Source organism: Xiphophorus hellerii, chromosome 5, assembly GCF_003331165.1.
Source record: "Xiphophorus hellerii strain 12219 chromosome 5, Xiphophorus_hellerii-4.1, whole genome shotgun sequence".
NCBI lineage: Eukaryota > Metazoa > Chordata > Actinopteri > Cyprinodontiformes > Poeciliidae > Xiphophorus > Xiphophorus hellerii.
In genome coordinates this window covers 34,044,547-34,068,502 of record NC_045676.1, presented here as the reverse complement: position 1 = coordinate 34,068,502, position 23,956 = coordinate 34,044,547, and the positions used below count along the sequence as shown (strand labels likewise).

The 23,956-nt window shown below is 42.1% G+C and overlaps 2 protein-coding genes across 2 annotated transcripts in view; one reads left to right on the top strand and one right to left on the bottom strand.

Annotated features, from left to right (window-relative positions):
* Window positions 1-687: 687 nt before the first annotated feature.
* On the top strand, window positions 688-18,461 carry LOC116720562 (synaptogyrin-3-like). The gene is made up of 4 exons (XM_032563896.1): window positions 688-1,874; window positions 6,045-6,279; window positions 7,046-7,191; window positions 17,196-18,461. Exons 1-4 carry the CDS (start codon window positions 1,770-1,772, stop codon window positions 17,421-17,423), a joined length of 714 nt encoding a protein of 237 aa, XP_032419787.1. The 5' UTR covers window positions 688-1,769; the 3' UTR covers window positions 17,424-18,461.
* LOC116720559 (voltage-dependent T-type calcium channel subunit alpha-1H-like) overlaps window positions 18,301-23,956 on the bottom strand; it is a 176,051-nt gene continuing 170,395 nt past the window's right edge. Inside the window, 1 exon segment of the mRNA XM_032563892.1 lies at window positions 18,301-21,958. Within this exon segment, the coding sequence (XP_032419783.1) occupies window positions 21,275-21,958 (684 nt within the window). The 3' untranslated portion in view covers window positions 18,301-21,274.

Below are 23,956 nucleotides of genomic sequence, written 5' to 3'. Positions count from 1 at the left end.
GCTGGACTGAGGAGCCAGTTGCCATCGGAGGACTGGCAACTCTCCTCTTGTGCTCTTGCTGTTACTCAGCAGGTCCATTTTCAAGTAAACAGTACTTGAAAATGGACTGATTGAAATACTTGAAATTGTACCTAAGCATTTTCAAGTGGCTCCCTCTGGTGGATAACCGTCGGAACTGCCCAAAACCCACACGGAACTCAACCCCCAGCGTTGTACACAGGTTTCCTTTATCCGATATTGAAAATTGTTGATGACCAGAAAAATCTTAGGATACAGATTACAAACTGTGTGGCCAATATTATCAAATAAAGACTTCAGCTATTGAATTCTGACAACCAATAACATTTTTAGGTTATATAATGCAAACAAAGTGCTTTAGATTTTCCTCTGTTTTTTATGTTTTGGAATAACCTAAAATGAAAGAATAAATCATAATTTAGTTTACTGGGTTTTTTTTTTTTTTTTTGGTCTTTTCCTTCGTATTGCCAGAAATGGGCAAATATGAACTTCATTAAGGAAGTTTCGTTATTTGTTTTTGCAGACACAGAGACATAAAAAGACAAAAAGTTAAAACCAGAAATTTATGTACACCACTTAAAAAACCACAATTTTTTCACAGTTTTAAGTTAAATCAGACCAAATGTCACTTATTTTAGGTTAGTTAATTAACAAAAGTATTTTTATTTGCTAAATGAGATAATTTGTCAGATTTATTTATTTTCTGTCTTCAAAATCAAAAGTTTACATAAAGAATGGCCTTTAAACTGTGAGGGGAAAAGCCCAGATTATGTTATGGCTTTGGAAACTCCCAATAGCTTAACTGAAACATTTAATTGGAGATTCACCTGTGGTTATAAGGTGGAGATAGGTTCAGTGTCCAAGAGATGAACATGTTTCGGCCCAGAATGTACAAATCAAACCCAGAAGAAAAACCAAAGACCTTGTGAAGATGACAATTCAACAAGTTCTGTGCACTCCTATTAACTTTTTTGAATGTTGCTGATGAATGGATGGATGGATGGTCATATGAATAGTCAGATGCAAAAGAAAAACATTGAAAATCTGAAAATCTCCACAGAAAATTTAATTTGTAGCATAAAAAGGTAGTTGCACAACTTTATGAGTCCAATCTGGGTGTCACTACAACTCATAAAAAGTATGTACATAATGAAGATTAATAGATGTCACACTTGTTCACATGTGGTTCCCTTTTTCCATGCACAAGGGTGACATGCTCGCAGTGTGACCAAGTATTTTGTTCATGTGATCCATGTTCTATTAACATATGGAACATGTGACCATATTTCTCGAGTGAACATGTGAAACATGTGAACATGTTTTTTATTTGCATGTTTTTTAATTGGTTTTACCATGAAAAGTTCCAACTTAACATATATGTGGTTTTTCATGTGACTCGTATCACTTCACATGTGGTACATCGTTTTTCCACGGGTAAAAATCTTGTGCTTTTTCTGTAAGGGCAATTTTGATATGTTGAAATCTTTAGACTACAGGAAGCTCTTGGTTCGCATTCACCTTCTTAAATAGAAAAAGACCAACGTCCATAAAGCAAGACAAAAACAGAAAGGCAAACGTGGATTTGTTCAGATGGAGGTGTTGGAGTCGACTGAAGACGGAGCGGCGATGCTGCAGCCTGAGATGAGCCTCGGTGACGCGCTGTGACTTCATCTTGTTCCTGGAAGAAGAACGCTGTCACACCGACTCTTCTCGCTTTCTCAGCCTCGTTGAGGGAGCTGAAATTCGGAGGGATGGAGACAGCGAGCGCGTATGGAGCCATGAAGGCCGGGAGAGTCCCCTTCGATCCGGTCGCCTTTTTCACGCATCCCCGCACCATCCTCAGACTGCTATCGTGGGTAAGCCTCCTCTTCCAAATGCGTGTTGCGGGTCTCCATGAATGGACGGGCCTACCTGCAGCTCCCCTTTCTGCTTTTCTGCTTTGCGATAACGTGATGCGTTCCAATCCAGCTTTTCAGTTATGTTTTTAGACAAAATCTCAATTTGAGGAACTGAATTTTTCTGTTTCTGTCGATAAGAAGCCAACGAAAGAAGGTTTTACGTTTTATAAAGCTTCTGCTCGGGATGAAACCCTTGTTCCCATTGTGATGTGATGCCGTGCAGCTGTGAGTCATCATGTGTCTGTGTTATCTCTTATTATTCATCTTAATACGGCTTAACAGAAGTGCATTGGAAAAATGTACATTTGAATAAAAAAGAACAACTGAAAAAGCTACTAAATCTAGAAGAAGAAACTCTGGGACATATGCATTTGACAGATCAGTAAAAAGACTTTTGGTGCCTTCATGGATGAAGTAGTGGGACATTAATAATTAATCATTTTGTTAGAGAATTATAAAGAACTCTCCATCAGATATAGCCTCCAGCTTTCAAAGTGACGTCACTTTCATTGTTAAAATAATAGAACCAATATTTCCAACTGAAAGAAACCTGAAGAAAACAAGCATTTTATTTTGACAAGACATTACTGTGATAATATGAGCAGTCCCTGTAGCCATAAAACAAAATAAATTTACCAACAAAAGAGAAGTTAACAGAAAGAATGATTCTGATCTGATTGAAAGTAATTTGACACAAATGCATAAACAAAGCACAATGGCTCCAATCATAATGGATTGATGACGTTAGTTACTGAACCAACAGCATCACTTTATCACTTAATCAACTTATTGTGGAGGTCTGGAGTCCATGGGCAAGAAGCAGAGAATATTCATGAAAAATAACTTGTTCAATTTACTAAATACAGTTACAGTATATAAACAATTTTAACGAAACTGATATGAACTTAACTGTATTTAGTGAAATCAATGAAAAATACTTTGCAGCTCCAACTTAACTGACTGAATATTTCTTTATTAGTTTTAATTAATATAGCAGCCTTAGTTCAGTCTTAGTTACAATTTCCACACAGTGTAGTTAAATAAATGAAAATTACGACACTTTTGTTCTGTGGAACAAACAATTATTAGCAATAAAACAGCATCACATATAACAAGGCATCTGCCAAGTTATATATCTTGCAGCTACTGTATATATAGAGAAGATTCATCCCTTCTTATAACGCAAGAATCCTCTATCAGATGGCATTTTCAAGGCCGTCTCTGTAACACACATCTCTTTATGATGACTACCTCTCTCAAAATTATGGTTACTCTACTGCATAATTCAACACAAACTAACACATAATGATTAAGAGGAACAGACTAATCACTAAAACAGGGGTCTCAAACTTCAGTCTCCAAGGGCCGCAGTCCTGCAGTTTTTAGATGTGCCACAGGTACAAAACACTGGAATGAAATGACTTAATGACCTCCTCCTTGTGTAGATCAGTTCTCCAGAGCCTTAATGACCTAATTATTCTATTCAGGTGGTGCAGCAGAGGCTCATCTAAAAGTTGCAGGACTGCAGCCCTCGAGGACTGGAGTTTTAGACCCCTGCACTAAAAGAAGAATGCCAAACAATTCACTGAAATGATAACAACAAACATAAATCCTACCCACAATCCCTCACTGAAGCCACATGACAAACAGCCAAGCACAACAGAATCACTTCATCATTATATATGTAATGCAAATATATACACTCTGGTTTCAGTCACCATATTAATAAACTTTTTCCATCTTCATTAGTCTTCACAATACTAAACAATGTTCACTAAAGAGCAAATTGGAAGGAAAAGTGGGTCTATTCACTTATGTTAACTTTTATGACATAAGGATATGGCAGGTGACTTTGACTATTTGACAACCCAGAAGGTTCTTTCTATGTTGTCAACTAATAACTAATATTCACAAGTAACTTTGTTCTGGCATGGGTGCCTAAACAAATAAATGGTGCAAAACAGATTAGCACTATTTGTTTTGGATCATTTGGGGCAAAACTTTAAGTGTTAGATTTTTTAAAAGTGTGACCTAAAGAATACAATTTGTGTCTAGTATTTAAGACAAAAATACTAGTGTGTCACATTAGAATATATATAAACAGTTGTATTACTAAAGTTACTTAAACTTACTTAAACTTCTGAACATCTGAACATGTAAAGGTAATACATTCTAATATTATTGCATCGCTATAGGCGGTGCACTAACCTGAGAGGAATATTGAGGCTTTTATTTTGAAATTTTCAGTATGCTTCATTTTAAATGGCCAAACTAATCCCATGTGTAACAGTGGTTGGGTTAAATTGGTTATATAATGTCCAAAACATTCTGACATGACTGTAGTTCTAACATTCTGCTCAACTCAGAGTTCCACCATCATTGTAGTTCTAACCTGTCAACTCAGCCCTCCTCTATAGTAAGTGAGAGTTCTGCCATCACTGTAGTTCTAACCTTCAGCCATCATTGTAGTTCTAAATGGGAGCTAAGCCCTCTGACCATGTCATATGTGTGTGTGTGAGACAGAAAGGTGGAGAAATATTTCTATCTTTGTGAGACACCCAGTCAGTTTTTCTGAAAAAAATAAACAGTCCGAGCAACTCCTTCCCATTCAGGAACCGTAAGGCCAATGAAGCATATGAGAGGACTATTTCTCGTCTCCGATAGTACCGTGATTCACCTCTGTAGCTCACTCACAGCAATAACAGCAATGATGGAGAGAGGGTGTGCGCTGAGCTCTGAAATCTTTGAGAAAAGGATGTAAATAAATGGCTGGGAGGCTGAGTTTTCCCTGTCACATGATTTCGCTCTGAAGCACCTTGACAGAAAACCATCAGCCTTAGAGAAATTTTGAAAACATTTTACGGGAGCAGGCATTCGGTGCAATGTCATGACTGACTTTGATACCAATAGAGCGATTTTTGTAGGCGATTTCAAAATTGTTTTGGGGTCAAAACTCCACTCCATTTCTCAGTCTAACGCAGCAGCAGTTGGTGTGAGTTACACACTAAAGTTTGGCAGTTGAAAATTTTGCTCGTTTTTAAGTTTTTACGTCGCCATTTTTACTCGAAACCCCAATAAAAATAATAGCCCTCATGTTGGGATCGAGCCGCACATTTTAATACCTTTTTTGTGGGGTTTCTCGCAGCGGTACGAGCTGCATTAACGGTGATGGATTATTAATAAATAAAGTTTAAAGAGACATTCTATTAGGTGTAGAACAATAAGTGCCTTCCATGCATTGCATGGGAGGCAGTGACTGACTGACTTCACATGTCAGTCACTGCCCTCCCTATGCATTGCTATAGCAGGCCCCAATTAAGTTTAGTTCAACATTTCACTGAGTTCTTTTTTTGAGTGCATACTCAGGACAAGTTGCTAGTTAATCATAGGAACCAAACCCAAACTCAAAATTTTGTATTGTTTCCTTTACACTATTAAATTACATTATGTATAAATAAGTCAAGCCAAGTTTATTTGAATAGCACATTTCAGCAAGGTATTTCAAAGTGATTTACATGGTAGAACATGCAAAACAAGAAATGAATAAGAAGCATTACATTATGTGCAAAATAAAGAGAAATCATGTTCCTGTTATAATTAATCAAAGGCAAGCAAAGTAGTCTTTAGTCTTGATTTAAAGGAGCTCAGTGATTCATCTGGTTTGCAGTTTTCTGGAAGCTTGTTCCAGATTTGTGGTGCATATACTATTATATTCTCTGAGTTTCCTCAGGGAACCTGAGGAAGGGTTGATGTGCTCTATCTTCCTAGTTTTAGTGAGAACATCAGCTATATCAGCTGCAGCTGGAGGATTGATTTCTTTTTAGCCAGACCTGTGAAGACACTGTGGCAGTAATGAGTTTCTTTAAATCTTGCTGAGACATTAGTCCTTTAATCCTAGAGATGTGCCTAAGGTGATAGAAGGGCGACTTTGTGAACATCTTTAGCATATTTCCAACAAAAGAACTGTTGTTTTTGAACTGATTCTTTTTGGGTGCTTTCAAACCTCATTGCTTTGTTGAGAGCTGATGTGTATTTCGATCTGCTTGGGAAATCAAGCATTCATAACTGTCTCTGTGGGTGTCATCCATCAGTGACGTCTCTTAGATGATACTTTTTCTCTTTCTGCAGGTTTTCTCCATCGTGGTGTTCAGCTGCATAGTGAACGAGGGTTACATCAACATCGGCAGCGAACGTTTACTGTGCGTCTTTAACAAAAATGCTCATGCCTGTAACTATGGCATGACTGTGGGCGTGGCCTGTTTCCTTGGCAGCACCTGCTTCCTGATCCTGGATGTTTACTTCCCTTCTATGAGTAACCTCAAGGACCGAAAACGAGCGGTGCTGTTCGACCTCATCTTTTCTGGTAGAGATCAAAGACCACAAAGTCTTCCTGATTTATGCGAAGTGATAAGAGAAAACAAAAAAATCTAAGCAGTAAAATAAGCAGTAAAAAGTAAAATCTACTTTTTTGAGCATTGCATCATCTTATAATGTTATTCTCTCATTAAAATCACACATGGAGTGTTGCCAAAAATTAAAGAATTTTTGAGAAATTCTTTAAACTCCATAGCAACCATTCAACTGTGCAAAACACCTGGGTGAACCACCTTCAAGGGCCAGGCTCCTCCTCAGAGCTGCAGTCTCCAAACTGAGCTTCCACCAACCAGAGCATCCCTCCCCAACAATTCCCTCTCTCAGCTCCTTCAGACTAGCCAGCAGCGATTAGCAAACCCTTGCTGGAACTACTATCTTCCAGCAAGGGTTTGGGGTTACTATGTTCCTATGTAAACATTGGTAAAAACGTTTTTAAAGGGTTAATAGAGGAGAGATGTTATGATGACTTCCTGTGGGTGGAGTTTCAGAAAAGAACAGGAGTTTTTAAAGAGACAAGTGACCCAATTTCAAGCCATTAAATTATTAAGTCAATTTTCTTTTAAGTCATTTGATATATATAGCATTTTTATAACAATTGAAGGTGACATACGTAGTTACTCGATCGTGCTATAAAATGGCACATAGTGCCTGGTAAATACATTGACCTAAAGAACAAAAGAAAGAAAAATGTGACACAGCTGACTGTGGGGTGATACAAGCAAGAAAATAAATACAGTCCTGTTTTTCTCCTTCAGGAGTGGCCAGCTTCCTGTGGTTTGTTGGATTCTGTTTTCTGGCCAATCAGTGGCAGGCCACGTCTCCAGATGAGCTGCCATTGGCCCAGGGCTCAGACGCTGCCAGAGCTATTATCACGTTTTGCTTCTTTTCAATCCTAAGCTGGGTCTGTACCTCTTTTATTCACATTATGTCACATTACACATTAATGTAAATAATGTTTTCTTTCTGTTTTCATCATCTTCATCACCATGTGCATTTAACCCACCATATGTTGTTTTGCTTATTGATGCTATTGGAAAGAATCACATTTCTTTCTTCCACTCAAGTTGATCAAAGGCTTTTGTTTAAGACTCCCCCCACTTTTTCTGTTGTCCAATATTTGAACACACTTTCACACACCAGTGGTATGAATAACCAACAGTATTACAGTTTCACAAATAAAAATATCATTAAATAAATGCATGATTATTTATTCAATATATTGTTTAACTGTGGAGGATGTATGCCACCTCTCACCCATTGTTGGTGATAACTCTTTACCTTTTTCTGCAAGTAAATCAATGTAGAAAGTGTAGAAAGTAAATCAATAGCTGAAAACAAATTTTGAACTAATAAATTGTAATAGATTTACAAGAGAATGGATAAAAATAGTGTAATGGTTACTGAAGATGGGCTGCACAGTGGTGCAGTTGGTAGCATTGCTGCAAGAAAGCCCTGGTTTCAATTCCCAGCCTGGAGTCTTTCTGCATGGAGTTTGCATGTTCGCCCTGTGAATGGTGGGTTCCTCCAGGTATGCTGGCTTCCTCCCACTGATGGTCAGTTAGATTGATCTCCTAAGTTCTCCTTAGGGATGTGTGTGTGTGCATGATTGTTTGTCTGGTCTGTTTTTGTGTTGCTCTGCGATGGACTAGCGACCTGTCCAGGGTGACCCTACCCTTCACCTGTTGACAACTGGGGATAGGCACCAGCGACCCCACTATGGATCAGGTGTAAAGATAATGGATGGATAGGTATCTGAAGCTTCCATTATGCCCTTATTGAATTTTATCTTTTAACCTAGGCAGTCTCTGCAAGTTTCACTAAGATCTAGAAACTTTGAGATGCAGACAGAAATTCTGTTCTGGCTTCATCACAGTTTAATAAATAATTGCACAATGGAACATTTGGTGAGCTGTTTTTTACACTTAGATTTAAACGAGGGCAAGAAGTGTTACACGTTAAACCCCAAATTTAACAAATTGGCTATAATTCCTTTATGATGAATACAAGTGCATTATTTTATCTTACAAGATTATTTTAAGTGATTTGCTCCTTTCTAACTAGGTGGAGTTTCTGTTTTGACAAGCAAATAATTTCTGCCAAGATTAAAATGGATTCAGTAGGGTATCTTGTTGTCAACCATTTCTGGGTGGGTGGACATGGGTGGGTGGCTCCAAGGTGGTGCTGGTCTGGGTGACACGCAGATTGTGTGTGTGCGAATTTGTGTAATTTGCAGACCTGTGTGGCACTTTACAATTTATTCTACCACAGTTTTTATGAACTGATCTCTATCTCAATGACATACCAGCTGGTGGTCTCCCTTACTGCTGTGATGCTTTTTTATCATCTTTGGAGTATTAAGCGCACATATCCAGATTCACTTCAGTATAATAGTATAATCTCCTGTTGTTTTAGAATTTGGGAACAGGTATAGCCAAAGTAGAATGCTCCTTCCCCTCGGAGATTATCTGGCATGATCCAACTTCGGGGAGCAGAAGATCAATCTAAGTACATTCGGGTGCTAGGAAAAGGGGCCGGCGGGGAGGTGTCCAACAGCGACTTAAAAGACCAGGCCTTAGGAGGATGCCCCTGCCCTCAATCATCCTTGCCAACGCACAATCGCTCCGGAATAAGCTGGATGTTTTACAGGCAAATGTTAAGTTACTTACGAAATATAAAAATGTCTGTCTGGTTGCCCTGACTGAGACATGGTTCAAGAAGCAGGATGGAGCTTTTGAGCTGGAAACAGATGACTTTGGAAAACTACTGTGTCTTGACAGACATCCACAGTGACAGGGAAATCACTTGACGGAGGCCTTTGTCTATGTATTAATAAACAATGGTGAAATGTGGGGATGCCTAGGGAGACAAAGTGTACTCCTGACATTGAGTTACTTTCTGTCTTCTTCGCCCTTTTTATTTATCCAGGAAGTTTCTGCAGATATTTGTTACTCTTGTAATCCCAGAGCAAACGCTACTAGTGCATTTTTTATTTATTTTTTGTCTGAAAACTGTGTGGTTTATTTGGCTCCGACATACAAACCTGCTCTGAAAAAAATAATTGAGTGACTTTTGGCTCATCTTTGAACCAAGGGACTTGTTTATTGATGCCTGTTTGGATTTAAATGAACTGACTGAGAGTTGCTTCTCATATACACCGTGTTCCAAATTATTATGCAAATTGGATTTAAGTGTCATAAAGATATACATTTTTGTTGTGCTATTAAATTTATAGACGGTATTGTGTGTCAGGGCTCTTTGAATCACTATAATTAATTTCAGAGAGCTTTGTTGATTAGTTTGTCTGGTGAGCTCAATTAAAGGAAATCTACGTAAGAAGGATGTTCCACATTATTAAGCAGGCCACAGGTGTCAAGCAACATGGGAAAGAGAAAAGCTCTCTCTGCTGACGAAAATCATCAGATAGTGTAGTGCTGTATGACATTAGATATTTAAGGAAAACTGAAGCGTTATTGTACTGTGAAGAGATTTGTGGCTGATTCAGAACAAAGATGGGTTTGTACAGATAAAGGCAGAATGAGGAAGGTTTCTGTTAGACAAATTCATCAGATTAAGAGAGCAGCTGTTAAAATGTCCTTACAAAGCAGCAAACAGTTATTTGAAGCTGCTGATGCCTCTAGAACCTCAAGGTGGAGGATCCTCCAGAGGCTTGCAGTGCTTGAACCTACTATTGGGCCCCTAACCAGAGCTCACAAGCAGAGCCGGTCCCAGTGGGCCCAGCCGGACATGAAGATTAATTTTCAAACAGACTTATTCACTGATGACTGCTGTGCAACCCTGGATGGTCCAGATGGATGCAGTAGTGGACTGGTGGTGGGTGGCCACCACGTTCCAACACGGCTGTGACATCAGCAAGGAGGTGGTGGAGTCATTTTTTGGGCTGAAATCATGGAGAGAGAGAGAGAGAGAGCTGGTCGGCCCCTTCAGAGTCCCTGAAGGTGTGAAAATGACCTCAGAAAAGTAAATGGACTTTCTGACTGATCACTTTCTTTCATGGTTCAAAAAGAAGATCCGTAACTTTCGTAGCAAAATCATCTTCATGCATGACAATGCACCATCTCATGCTGCAAGGAATACTACTGTGTCATTGGCTGCTATGGGCATAAAAGGGGAGAAACTCATGGTGTGGTCACCATCCTCCTCTGACCTCAACCCTATTGAGAAGCGCTGGAGTTTTCTCAAGCAAAAGATCTGAGGGTGGAATGCAGTTCATATCAAAACAGCAGCTCTGGGAAGGTATTCTGACATCCCATTTTTATAATCCATAAAATGTTTAGAAAATCTGCTGTGCTCAATAATTTGGAATAGTGCATTTTGAGTTTTTTTATTTTTGAAAAAAATACTGCTCTCATGGGGAGCTGTGTTCAGTAAAATTTTATTTATACTGTACAAAATTTGATTTATGACTTGAAAATTTATGACTTGAAAATTATACTGATATACATTGACCATATTGACCATTTAAGAAAATCTGAGAAAATATCACTTGCATAATAATTTGGAACACAGTGTAAATTTTTGTAAGAATCTTATTGTGCAGAGGAAATGAATTTGTCTTTACCAATAATAAGCAATAGATGTCTAAATCAGTGAAAAGTATCATTAATGAGAGAAACATATATTTTAACAAAGAGGGTTCTGCTTGTAGTAAAGAGGTGAAAAAACAAGTTAAACAGTAACTTAAACTTGCTAAAAAAAAATTAGAAAAATAAAATATAAAATCTTCTGAGCTGCGACAACTCCCATCCAGAATGTGAAGGTGTTAAATCAATTTATGCATTTGCAGTCTAAGAAAAGCCCCATTTCCCTGGGTGGAAAGTCAGACTCAAAAATGACCAGTGATTTGATTTTTTTTTTTTTTAATCGTTTTTGCAAAGAGAATGTTAACTATGGACTGGCTGAATACAGAAGTGATGCTCCAGCAAAGTCGGTCACTTTAATTAATATACATGGTCCAGCTGGCATGGTTAATTGCTTTCAGAAAATTAAAGAGAGGAAGATAAAATTGGGTGCAGACTCTTAAAGAGCTGTCCTGTAGCTGCTGTCATTTTTTCCATCCATCCATCCATCCATCCATCCATCCATCCATCCATCCATCCATCCATCCATCCATCCATCCATCCATCCATCCATCCATCAATCCATCCATCCATCCATCCATCTCCCCGGCCACTTTTTCCAGCTCTTCCAGGGGAATCCCAAGGCGTTCCCAGGCCAGCCGAGAGACATAGTCCCTCCAGCGTGTCCTGGGTCTTCCCCGGGGCCTCCTCCCAGTGGGACGTGCCCGGAACACCTCACCAGGGAGGCGTCCAGAAGGCATCCTGACCAGATGCCCAAGCCACCTCAACTGGCTCCTCTCGATGTGAAGGAGCAGCAGCTCTACTCTGGGCCCTCCTGGATGACTGAGCTTCTCACCCTATCTCTAAGGGAGAGCCCAGCCACCCTACGGAGAAAACCCATTTCGGCCGCTTGTATCTGCGATCTCGTTCTTTCGGTCATGACCCAAAGCTCATGACCATAGATGAGGGTGGGAACGTAGATTGACCGGTAAATCAAGAGCTTCGCTTTTTGGCTCAGCTCTCTCTTCACCACGACGGACCGGTACAGCGCCCGCTTGACGGCAGACACTGCGCCAATCCGCCTGGACTCTTCACCCTTCACACTCGGCTGTGAACCACTCCAGCGAGAGCTGCAGATCACGACCTGATGAAGTCAAAAGGATCACATCGTCCACAAAAAGCAGAGATGAGATCCTAAGGCCACCAAAACGGATCCCCTCAACACCTTGGCTGCGCCTAGAAATTCTGTACATAAAAGTAATGAACAGAATAGGTGACAAAGGGCAGCCTTGGCGGAGTCCAACCCTCACCGGAAACGAGCCCGACTTACTGCCGTCAATGCGGACCAGACTCTGACACCGGTCATACAGGGACCTGACAGCCCGTATCAAAGGGCCAGGTACCCCATACTCCTGGAGAACCCCCCACAGGGCTCCCCGAGGGACACGGTCGAACGCCTTCTCCAAGTCCACAAAACACATGTAGACCGGTTGGGCGAACTCCCATGCACCCTCCAGGACCCTGCCGAGGGTGTAGAGCTGGTCCAGTGTTCCACGACCAGGACGAAAACCACACTGCTCTTCCTGAATCCGAGGTTCGACTATCCGACGGACTCTCCTCTCCAGGACCCCTGAATAGACCTTGCCAGGGAGGCTTAAGAGTGTGACACCTCTATAACTGGAGCACACCCTCTGGTCCCCCTTTTTGAACAGGGGGACCACCACCCCAGTCTGCCAATCCAGGGGAACTGCCCCCGATGTCCATGCGTTATGCAGAGTGAGATGCAGAGTCGTGTCAGCCAACACAACCCTACAACATCCAGAGCCTTAAGGAACTCCGGGCGGATCTCATTCACCCCCGGGGCCCTGCCACCGAGGAGCTTTTTAACCACCTTGGCGACCTCGTCCCCAGAGATTGGAGAGCCCAACCCAGAGTCCCCAGGCTCAGCTTACTCAATGGAAGGCATGTTAGTGGGATTGAGGAGGTCTTCAAAGTACTCTGCCCACCGGCCCACAACATCCCGAGTAGAGGTCAGCAGCACTCCATCCCCACTATAAACAGTGTTGGTGCCGTACTGCTTCCCCCCCTGAGACACCGCATGGTGGACCAGAATCGCCTCGAAGCCGTACGGAAGTCTTTCTCCATGGTCTCTCCAAACTCCTCCCATGCCCGAGTTTTTGCCTCAGCAACCACCCGAGCCACATGCCGCTTCGCCTGCCGGTACCCATCAGCTGCTTCCGGAGTCCCACAGGCCAAAAAGGCCCAATAGGTCTCCTTCTTCAGCCTGACGGCATCCCTCTCCGAAGGTGTCCACCAACGGGTTTGAGGGTTGCCGCCACAACAGGCACCGACAACCTTGTGGCCACAGCTCCGATTGGCCGCCTCGACAATGGAGGCACGGAACACGGTCCACTCAGACTTCATGTTCCCCACCTCCCCCGGGATGTGTTCGAAGTTTTGCCGGAGATGGGAGTTAAAGCTCCGTGTCAGAGGGGATTCCGCCAGACGTTCCCAGCAGACCCTCACAACATGTTTGGGTCTGCCAGGTCTGACCGGCTTCCTCCCCCATCACCGGAGCCAACTCACCAGTCAGTGGTCAGTGGACAGCTCCCCACCTCTCTTCACCTGAGTGTCCAAGATATACGGCTGCAGATCCGATGAAACGATGACAAAATCGTTCATCGAACTGCGGCCTAGGGTGTCCTGGTGCCAAGTGCACATATGGACACCCTTATGCTTGAACATGGTGTTTGTTATGGACAATCCATGACGAGCACAGAAGTCCAACAACAGAACACCGCTAGAGTTCAGATCAGGGGGGCCGTTCCTCCCAACTATGCCCCTCCAGGTCTCACTGTCATTGCCCACGTGAGCGTTGAAGTCCCCCAGCAGAACAAGGGAGTCCCCAGGAGGAGCACTCTCCAGTACCCCCTCTAAGGACTCCAAAAAGGGATCTGAACTGTCGTTCGGCCCGTAAGCACAAACGACAGTTAGGACCCGTCCCCCCACCCGTAGGCGGAGGGAGGCTACCCCCTCGTTCACCGGGGTAAACCCCAACATACAGGTGCAGAGATGGGGAGCAACAAGTATGCCCACTCCTGCCCGACGCCTCTCACCATGGGCAACTCCAGAGTGGAAGTATGTCCAGCCCCTCTCAAGGAGACTGGTTCCAGAACCAGAGCCATGTGTCAAGGTGAGACCGACTATTTCTAGCCGGAATCTCTCGACCTCACACACTAGCTCTGGCTCCTTCCCCTTCCTTCCTAGGTGACATTCCACGTCCCAAGAGCCAGCTTCTACAACCGAGGACCGGACCACCAGAGTCCGCTCCCTCGGCCGCCACCCATCACACAATGCACCCGACCTCTTTGGCCCCTCTCACGGGTGGTGGGCCCATGGGACGGTTGGCCCATGTTTCCTCTTCGGGCTGAGCCCGCCCAGGCTCCATGGGTAAAAGCCCGGCCACCAGGTGCTCGCTATCATGCCCCCCCTCCAGGCCTGGCTCCAGAGTGGGGCCCCGGTGCCCCACGTCCGGGCAAGAGAACACGAAGTCCAAAGGTGCTGTTCATCTTTGGGGTCTTCGGGCTGCGCTTTGTCTAGTCCCTCACCTAGGACTTTGTCCTATCTTGGTGGAGGGGTTTGAGTGCCCCAATGATCCTAGGAGCTATGCTGTCTGGGGGTCATCTTGTAGGGTCACCTTGGGTGACCCTACCAGGGGCATGAAGCCCCAGAGGGGGAAGAGCCCGGAAGAGCTGGAAGAAGTGGCCAGGGAGAGGGAAGTCTGGGCCTCCCTTCTGAAGCTGCTACCCCCGCGACCCGACCCCAGATAAGCGGAAGAAGATGGATGGATGGATGGATGGATGGATGGATCATACTATACTGAGTTGGTTAAACTTAATAAATTAAGTTGAATAAACTTAATTGAATTACTTGTTACCAATTGAAGCAATTCAATTAAGTTGGTTCAACTAATTTCTTTTTTCAGTGCACAGAACCTGTACTGAGTTTCTGTTGGACCTCAGTGAAACTTTTGACACTGTTGACCATGACATATTGCTGAAACCACTGGAGAGTTGGGTCATACTCTCTGGCCCAGTACTCAGTTGGTTTGAATCTTACCTGAAGAACATGGATTTTGTTGTTTCAATAAATAAGTTCCCATTGAAGTGGACAGAAGTCACACATGAGGTACCTCAAGATTCAAACCTAGGATCCCTCTTATTCAGTATCTACAGTATATGCTAGCTCAGGTTATATCTAGCTCAGGTTATAACAGAAAATAAGATTAGTATTAGCATAAGAACTATGCGGATGATACACAGCTCTACATTATGATGTCACCAGGAGACTCTGAACCCATCCAATCACTGAACAGATGCTAAGAATAGATAAATGTGTGGATGTGCCAAAACTTTCTCCAGTTGAACAAAAACAAAACTGAAGTTATTATTTTTGGACCTGAAGAGGAACGATCTAGAGTTATAGATCTAGAGTCAATGCACAGCTTCAGTTATTATAGCTAAAAACTAGAGATCAGGCCTGAAACCTAGGAGTAGTGATGGACTCTGACCTGAACCTTGTGAGCCACATAAAGACAGTTGCAAAGTCGGCCTTCTATCACCTGAAGAACATTTCCAGGATTAAAGGACTAATGTCGCATCAAAATCTAGAGAAACTCGTTCATGCATTTATCTTTAGTCACATTGATTACTGTAACAGCGTCTTCACAGGTCTGTCCAACAAATGAATCCTCCAGCTGCAGCTGATCCAGAACGCTGCTGCTGATGTTCTCACTAAAACCAGGAAGATAGAACCCATCAACCCAGTTCTAAAGTCCTTCACTGGCTCCCTGTAGCTCAGAGAATAGACTTTGAAAAACTGTTGTTAGTTTATAAATCACTGAATGGCTTAGCACCACAATACATTAAAGATCTGCTGGAAGGTTGTTGTATCAACTTTCCAGACCTGTCAGGTCTTCTGGTTCTGGTTCTGCTCTGCAACAACCAGAACCAAACATGGAGAAGCAGCGATCAGCTTCTATGTACCACAAATCTGGAACAGACTTCCAGAAAACTGTAAGTTTTAAACTCAGTGTTTAAACAGCTGAAGCAGAGTGCCTTTAAATCAAAACTAAAAACCCACCTGATTAGAGTTGTATTTGAAACTTCATAAATGAAACACTGACCAACATATTCATGTGTATTGATGATTTTGATGATTTTATTCATCAAAATGTAATGTTTATTTCTGTTTTTCTTTATTTTTGACTCTATGGTGTCTTTTATGACTTTTTTATTTTTATGTTTTTATTATATAAAGCCAAACTTGATTGATTTTTCCATTCTGCTGTTGATACATACATGCTAAGTATGTATCAAGTATGTATCAAGTACCAGGGTCAGTAGAGTTTGAGAACTGAGATTAGAGGCTGCTGCTGTAGAGTCAAAATTGTCTCTGTGTTCTCATCCTGGAGGAGCTAATGCTGAGAATGGACTCTCCCGGGTTTCCTTAAATAGAAATGTTTTAAACTAATTGGAATAATTAACTAAACTTAACGACTAGGATTAATTGGAATGATGTGTGATTGAATTTTTAAAAGTGCCTGGAGATGACGTTTGTTGTTGTTGTTGAATTAAAAGAAATGGATTATCAACTTGCATTGCTAACAGTAATTAACACCAAAATAAACAATGCTGTTTAAACAAAAGAGGTCGATTGGGCAGTATCTATTTATTTTGGAATGAGTGTTCATTCATTTAGTAAGCTAAATTCAAAACATTATTTTGGAAAATGTCAAAATCAGTTATCTCCTAAGTATTTTTATGATCAATAACAGCAACCTTTCATGTTGTTTATTAACAACATTATGACTGTTAATCTGGCTTAGAGACCTTTTCTATATTTCTATCTGTAAATAGATTTATATCTTATTGTGTTTTTGCATTTATGTGTCACCACACATAAATACAAAAACACAATAAGATATTGCGTGTTGCTTAGGCTTTCATCAAATAGAGCTTATCCTCCTCACATTGCGCAGTAGTTTGACTAAAGATTGCGCTGTACTTAGCTTTATGGCCTGAGAACGAACAAAAGGTTAATAAATAATCCAGTATTAGAATCCTACAGTGTGTAATGATTTTTCCTCATTTAAGATTCTTAGTCTTACAAAAGTTAATGATTAAACATTGCCTTGTTTATCTCAGTTTATCATTTCATATTGCTGCACCTGCAACATCTTAGGAATAATTAATTTCGTTAAATGTTCCTCTGAACATTTGACATTAACATTAATTTTCATTCTTGTTTATGTTTGTGTTACTAACAGGCCGTGTTGACGCTAAGTGCTCTTCGGCGCTACCTAACTGGCAGCAATACAAACTTATTCACCTGGCAGCACCTTGACCCTCCTCCAAACAACATCCGAGCCACTCCCTACCCCATCCCCAACGGAGGCACCATCGTTACCACCAACCCCTACCAAGCCACGCCCTTCACTGAAACTCTGGACCCCCAGAAACTCACACAGCATAGACCGGTGGCTCCTGCTTTTTAGAAACTCAAAAAGAGAAGATTTATTTGTACAACACAACACACTGAGCCCACCCTATTGGTTTTACTGGGACTCCATCCCCTCTAGGGAGCAGTTAGATCCATTTTCACCATGGCAACTGCTGGCTAAGCTTATTCATACACACCCCCCCCCCCCCCCCCCCCCCCCCACACACACACACAGATGTTGATGCACGTGAGTACAGATGTACTTAACACCTGTATGCTGTTGCACATCTGGAAACACATGTTCAGATTCACAATGAGCAACATCCTGGCTGCATGCTTATTGGGTGAAGTGTAGATTAACATAGATGTAGACCAGTGAAGATGCTTGACCTGCCTTATGAATGGACACAGTGGGAGAGACGTGGAAGCTTTGTAGCTCTTCATTAAACTCAGGCTGGTCACCCAGCAGCTGAAGGTATGACCAACATATTGTGAGATGAATGCAAGAAACAGCAGAACTTGAAGAAAATAGTTTCTTGACAGTGTGAAATATTAATGTGATTAAATATTTTATTGTGATTTGTTGAATTGGTAAAAAAACAAAAGGAAATAAACTGTACTTGTCAACACCACAATCAAAACTGTGATTCTGCCTGTGTTCACATGATCTTCAGATGTTTTTTTTCTTTCTTAATTTTTGGTTCCTTCAATCTTGGAAACAGTTTTTCAATGTAATTATGTATCGTGAATGACATCTGAGGACGTGTTAGGCATACCAATCCACATTTGCTTGGAAGTCCATAATTAGATAGAGCTGTGCTGAATTCATTAGCAGTAGCAGGCAGATGCCGTATTTTTAGATTGCAGGGCACATGCTAGATCAAGATGATCGTCTTCTAACAATTTTAGGAGAAACAAGAGTCAGACAAAAGTCAGAGAGGAAGAGGTTTTATTCCAGCTCTGTCCATTCATGTACAGCTCACTGTGTATCCCTTGCTGATATAATGCTGGTAAACTGACATTCAGAAATGTAGAAATGCAGCTTTCTTTTATCATGTCTGCAGTTTTAATAAAATATAACCTTCTCTACAAACTGTAAGCATTGTTTCATCACTTACATAAGCCCTTCTGTAGTTCCATCAAAGCACCTGTGTCTCTTTAAACAATGAAGAGAAATAGGGGCAAGCCCCAACTTCAGACAACAGGGGGCACTCTAATGCTGCAAAGCTCCACTGACATATTTCACACTCAACTGTGTCTGAACTTCTTGTACCCTGAGAATACAAAGATGTGGAGAGACGGGGAGTGAAAAAAGTTAAGATACAAATAGACAGAAGCAGGGGAGGAAAAAAAGAGGTAGACACAACTAAAGTCCAGGTCATACCACAAGATTTTATCTGAAAGGTTCAAAAAGCAACATCGATTTTCCAGGTTGATGGGGACTGGGCTTATCCAGTCCTGTTTGTTACAAAAAAAATTAAAAAAATATAAAAGTGTTTCAGATTTTTAGACAATGAACATACGGTGATACTATTGGTCAAGAAGTAAGAGATAAATAGAGGCTGAAGGCCATCCTTAAATACATAAGGTTTTTAAAACAAATTTTTTCTCGAACCTTTTTAAAAATTGTTTACATGAAAAAATGTTCAAGGTTTAATAATTAAATATGAAATTATAGCTTCTAGCTTTTATGATTTAGCTTTGAAAACTGCTGGAAGGATAAGAAATCAAGTTGGTCTCTTCACTTAAATATCAAGATTATTGCTATACAATAAAACTACAAAAGTTAGGTAGATTCACTGGGTAAAAAAACTAGTGAAAGCTGCAGTATGTAAGTTTTATAAAAACTGTTTATTTTAGATATTTGTTTTAAACTGTCACCATGTTGTGACAGTGTGGTATGAGACAGATCATCTGTGAAAAGATCAATTTCCTCCACCTCCTCCCTGAGGTGGAGGTGATGGCATTTCTTCAGATTGCCATCTGAAGAAATGCACCATTCCTGACCAAAAGCAAGCAATCAGAGCCAGGAGGAGGGTATTAGTGCTATCAATCACCACATGTACTCACTGCTAAATGTGATAATGGCAGAGAAACAACTTACATTACAGAAGAACTATCTGCTGTTTTTCGTTGCCATGCTAACTAGCCTTAGCATTCACAACTGGCTATGCTAGCTGTGGTTTAGCAGATAGCAAGGGGGTAACAGGGAGGGAGGATGAGCAGCACCACACAGAGAGGTGATTGACAGCGCTGATACCCACCTCCTGGTTCTGACTGGTTGTTTCTAGTTGACACTGGGAGAAGGCACAGGAGCTTGATTTTTCTCACAGCTTGTCTGTTTCGCACCATACAGTCATGACATAGTAACAGTTTCAACAAATACATATATTAAAAAAATCATAAAAGTTACATACTGCAACTTTGAACAACAGACTAGTATCAACTAGAAGTGATCTTTTTGGGGTTTAAGTTTCTCAAATGTGACAAAGTCACAAACATATATATTGCTTTGACTTGGATTATAAGTCGTTTAGGACTCTTGATGCATATCTAATTAAAATAAAATCATAGACTTCTGAAAATACAGTGCCTTGCAAAAGTATTTAAATCTTATGTATTTTTCCACATTTATTCAAAACCACATACTGTATTTCAATGTATTTGATTGGGAGTCTATTTGACAGACCAACACAAAGTTGTACATAACAATGAAGCTAAAGTGATTCATAATCTTCTTAGTTGGGGGACCACATGCTGGTAGGCAACTCAGAGGCTCTGGTCCTCAGCTCAGTGGTCCCTGGTTCCATGACCCTGTCTGGGTCATTTGCTGCATATCTCCTCCTCTTCTCTCTGCCCTTCTTCCTATGAAGCTACTGTTGAATAAAGGCTACCAGTGACTTTAAAAGCAAACTTCTTAATTATGAAAATATGAAAAATATTGCATGCTTTTGTACTCAGTTTTTTTTACTTAATGAAACCCATTGCAACAAGTCATCCCCCAGCAATCATCTGACAGGTAAATAGTGTCCACTTGCAGATAACTTCATCAGAATTCACTGCTCTGAGAAGCAGATTTGTTGGAGAACATTAGTTGGAACACCAGCATCACAAAGATTACAGCAGACAGGTCAAATTATGGAGTGGCTTGAAGGAGAGCATTGAGAGAAGGAGCAAAGAGGCCAACAGCAACTCTGGAGGAGCTGCAGAGATCCACAGCTCAGGTGGGAGAAAGATTGTGTTTAAGAGAGCAGTAAGAAGTCATGCTTCCATTTTGCAACAAGTGATGAAGATGATACAGCAAATGAGGAAAAAAGTGCTCTGGTCAAGTAAGACTAATAGTTCACTATTTGGCCAACAAAATTTATTTGTGGTGGGAAATAAAGAGCATATAAATAAACTTTCCACACTTTGGAACATGGTGGCAGGAGCATCATGCATGATGCTCTCCCACAGCATACTTTACTTCACAAAGTAAAATGACACTTTACTTTCAAACAAACTACACTGTAGTTTGTTTTTGTAACACCACATGTGGAAAAGTTGAAAAGGTGTGAATACTCTTGTAAGGCACTGTATATAACAAGCATCACAATCTTTGTGTTGTGTTCTGACCTAGGCTTGTAGAGAAAGGATGACTAATGGCAACAGCAGGAGAGCAAGCAACAGGAAGGTTGTAAATACAGCCGGGCCGCTACTGTGCCTGAACTAAAGCTAAGACTATGATAGAAGAAAAAGAAACTTCTCTTTTACGTGTGCATTTTTGTGTGCTTGAAGCACAAAACAGTCCTTAGATTTCTTCACTTGTACACACATCATGACTTCTTTTCACACACTGTGAAAATCTAATAGGAAGGAGGAAACAGCAGGAAACACTCCTGCTTCAGTCTGAAGCTTTTGTGCCTCTCATGAGAAGTTCAGCAGAATGTTTGGCTCTGGTTTTATGTCCTCCACAGAGCTGCCCTCCTGCTGGTTAGGAGAGACGGTGGTGGCATCAAACGACAGAGTCCGCCTCCTCAGCTCAACACTACTGTCTAGAAACTGTGTGGCCTCAGTGACCGGCTCGTCACCCGGCGGTGGGCTCATCCGTTGCTTCCTGCTCCTGCCTGAGACGGGCGAAGCCGTGTGACTGAGGCGACTCAGCTGCTCCCCGAGACTCGGAACGGCAGCAGGCTGAGTGACCGAACCGTTCATACCATCGACCTCCTCATCAGCATCATCCAGCGTGGGGGCGGGGTCTGACCCGGCCGCTCTGTGGTTAAGCAGTGGAGCAGAAAGGATGGATTCAGTGCTGGTGACCTTCAAACTGGATGGGCCCTGAGGGCTGACAGGCCTCTTTTCTGCCTCTGTGTCTGCCTGCAAGCCACAGCTGGCCTGCTCAGGTACGTGTTCATGGGTGGTGGTCTCACTGTGGCTCCGGCTGTGGCTCTTGCAGGAGATCACCCTCTGGGGGTGAGTGTATTTCAGTGTGTGCACGCTGGACGATCTCTGGCACGGCGTAGAGGAGGCGGCCGGGGGCTCAGTGAAGCAGGTCTCTGCCAGGTCATCAGCTGAGCCACTCTGGTCCAGGGAGTCACAGCGCACAGCCGCCTGGGACAAAACAACAAACACACACATGCACACGCAACCCCCCCACACACACACACACATAATGAAATAAACTCACTAAGTTATCACATCACTATTTTAAAAAGCTATCTATGCTTCTTCATACTTGTCGACCATCTGTAGAAAAGGATATAAATAAATACTAATTAAAATATTTTCTGACCATTTTCATATTTTCTGTTTAGCATAGGGTTGGATACTATTCAAAATTAAGTTCTTTAAGCATGAAGTTTTAATCAAAACAATTATACATTTTGTCCACAAAAACAATGATGCAAAAATTATGTTGTGTGTGTAACTAGCAAATATGTCAAAAATCCTTTAAAAAAATGATGAGAAGTGTTGATCCATCCATCCATTTGGAAATGGATGGATGGATCCATCCATTTTGTAGGGTGTTACAACAGGGTCGCTGTTGTAGCACCCTGTAGGGTTGCTCAAGTCCAGTCCTCCAGAGCTACCATCCTGCAACGTTCAGATGCTTCCCTGCTCCGACACCTGAATCAAATGAACGGCTCTTTAGCAGGCCTGTTCAGAGCTGATCCTGGTCAGGTCTGTTGGAGGAAGGATGCGTCTAAAAGTTGCAGGCTCTTGAAGACTAGACCTGAGTGACCCTGGTCTACACAAACACTTCAATGTCTATGTGACATGAGCACAAATGGATGTTCTCCCCATAAATGTCTGCTTGAATGAATGTGTAAAATGTTGACATTTTTCTGAAGCTGCAATTTCAGACAAAATATATGTCAGGTCCTGTTTTTTTAATTGTTTTGGAGATTGGTCTTTGCCTTATTGATTTTAGTCTAATTGTTATTCTGTGTTCCTTATTTTCTTTAGATCAGTCCTGTTTCACCTTCATTATAATCTATCTCTTGGTAATTTTAACCCAATACAAAGAGTGGCAGGCTATTGCCTTAAATATACACTGCTCAAAAAAATAAAGGGAACACTCAAATAACACATCCTAGATCTGAATGAAAGAAATATTCTCATTGAATACTTTGTTCTGTACAAAGTTGAATGTGCTGACAACAAAATCACACAAAAATCATCAATGGAAATCAAATTTATTAACCAATGGAGGCCTGGATTTGGAGCCACACACAAAATTAAAGTGACATAACACTACAAGCTGATCCAACTTTAATGTAATGTCCTTAAAACAAGTCAAAATGAGGCTCAGTATTGTGTGTGGCCTCCACATGCCTGTATGACCTCCCTACAACGCCTGGGCATGCTCCTGATGAGGTGGCGGATGGTCTCCTGAGGGATCTCCTCCCAGACCTGGACTAAAGCATCCGCCAACTCCTGGACAGTCTGTGGTGCAACGTGACGTTGGTGGATGGAGCGAGACATGATGTCCCAGATGTGCTCAATCGGATTCAGGTCTGGGGAACGGGCTGGCCAGTCCATAGCTTCAATGCCTTCATCTTGCAGGAACTGCTGACACACTCCAGCCACATGAGGTCTAGCATTGTCCTGCATTAGGAGGAACCCAGGGCCAACCGTCCCAGCATATGGTCTCACAAGGGGTCTGAGGATCTCATCTCGGTACCTATTGGCAGTCAGGCTACCTCTGGTGAGCACATGGAGGGCTGTGCGGCCCTCCAAAGAAATGCCACCCCACACCATTACTGACCCACTGCCAAACCGGTCATGCTGAAGGATGTTGCAGGCAGCAGACCGCTCTCCACGGCGTCTCCAGACTCTGTCACGTCTGTCACATGTGCTCAGTGTGAACCTGCTTTCATCTGTGAAGAGCACAAGGCGCCAGTGGCGAATTTGCCAATCCTGGTGTTCTCTGGCAAATGCCAAGCGTCCTGCACGGTGTTGGGCTGTGAGCACAACCCCCATCTGTGGACGTCGGGCCCTCATACCATCCTCATGGAGTCGGTTTCTAACCGTTTGTGCAGACACATGCACATTTGTGGCCTGCTAGAGGTCATTTTGCAGGGCTCTGGCAGTGCTCCTCCTGTTCCT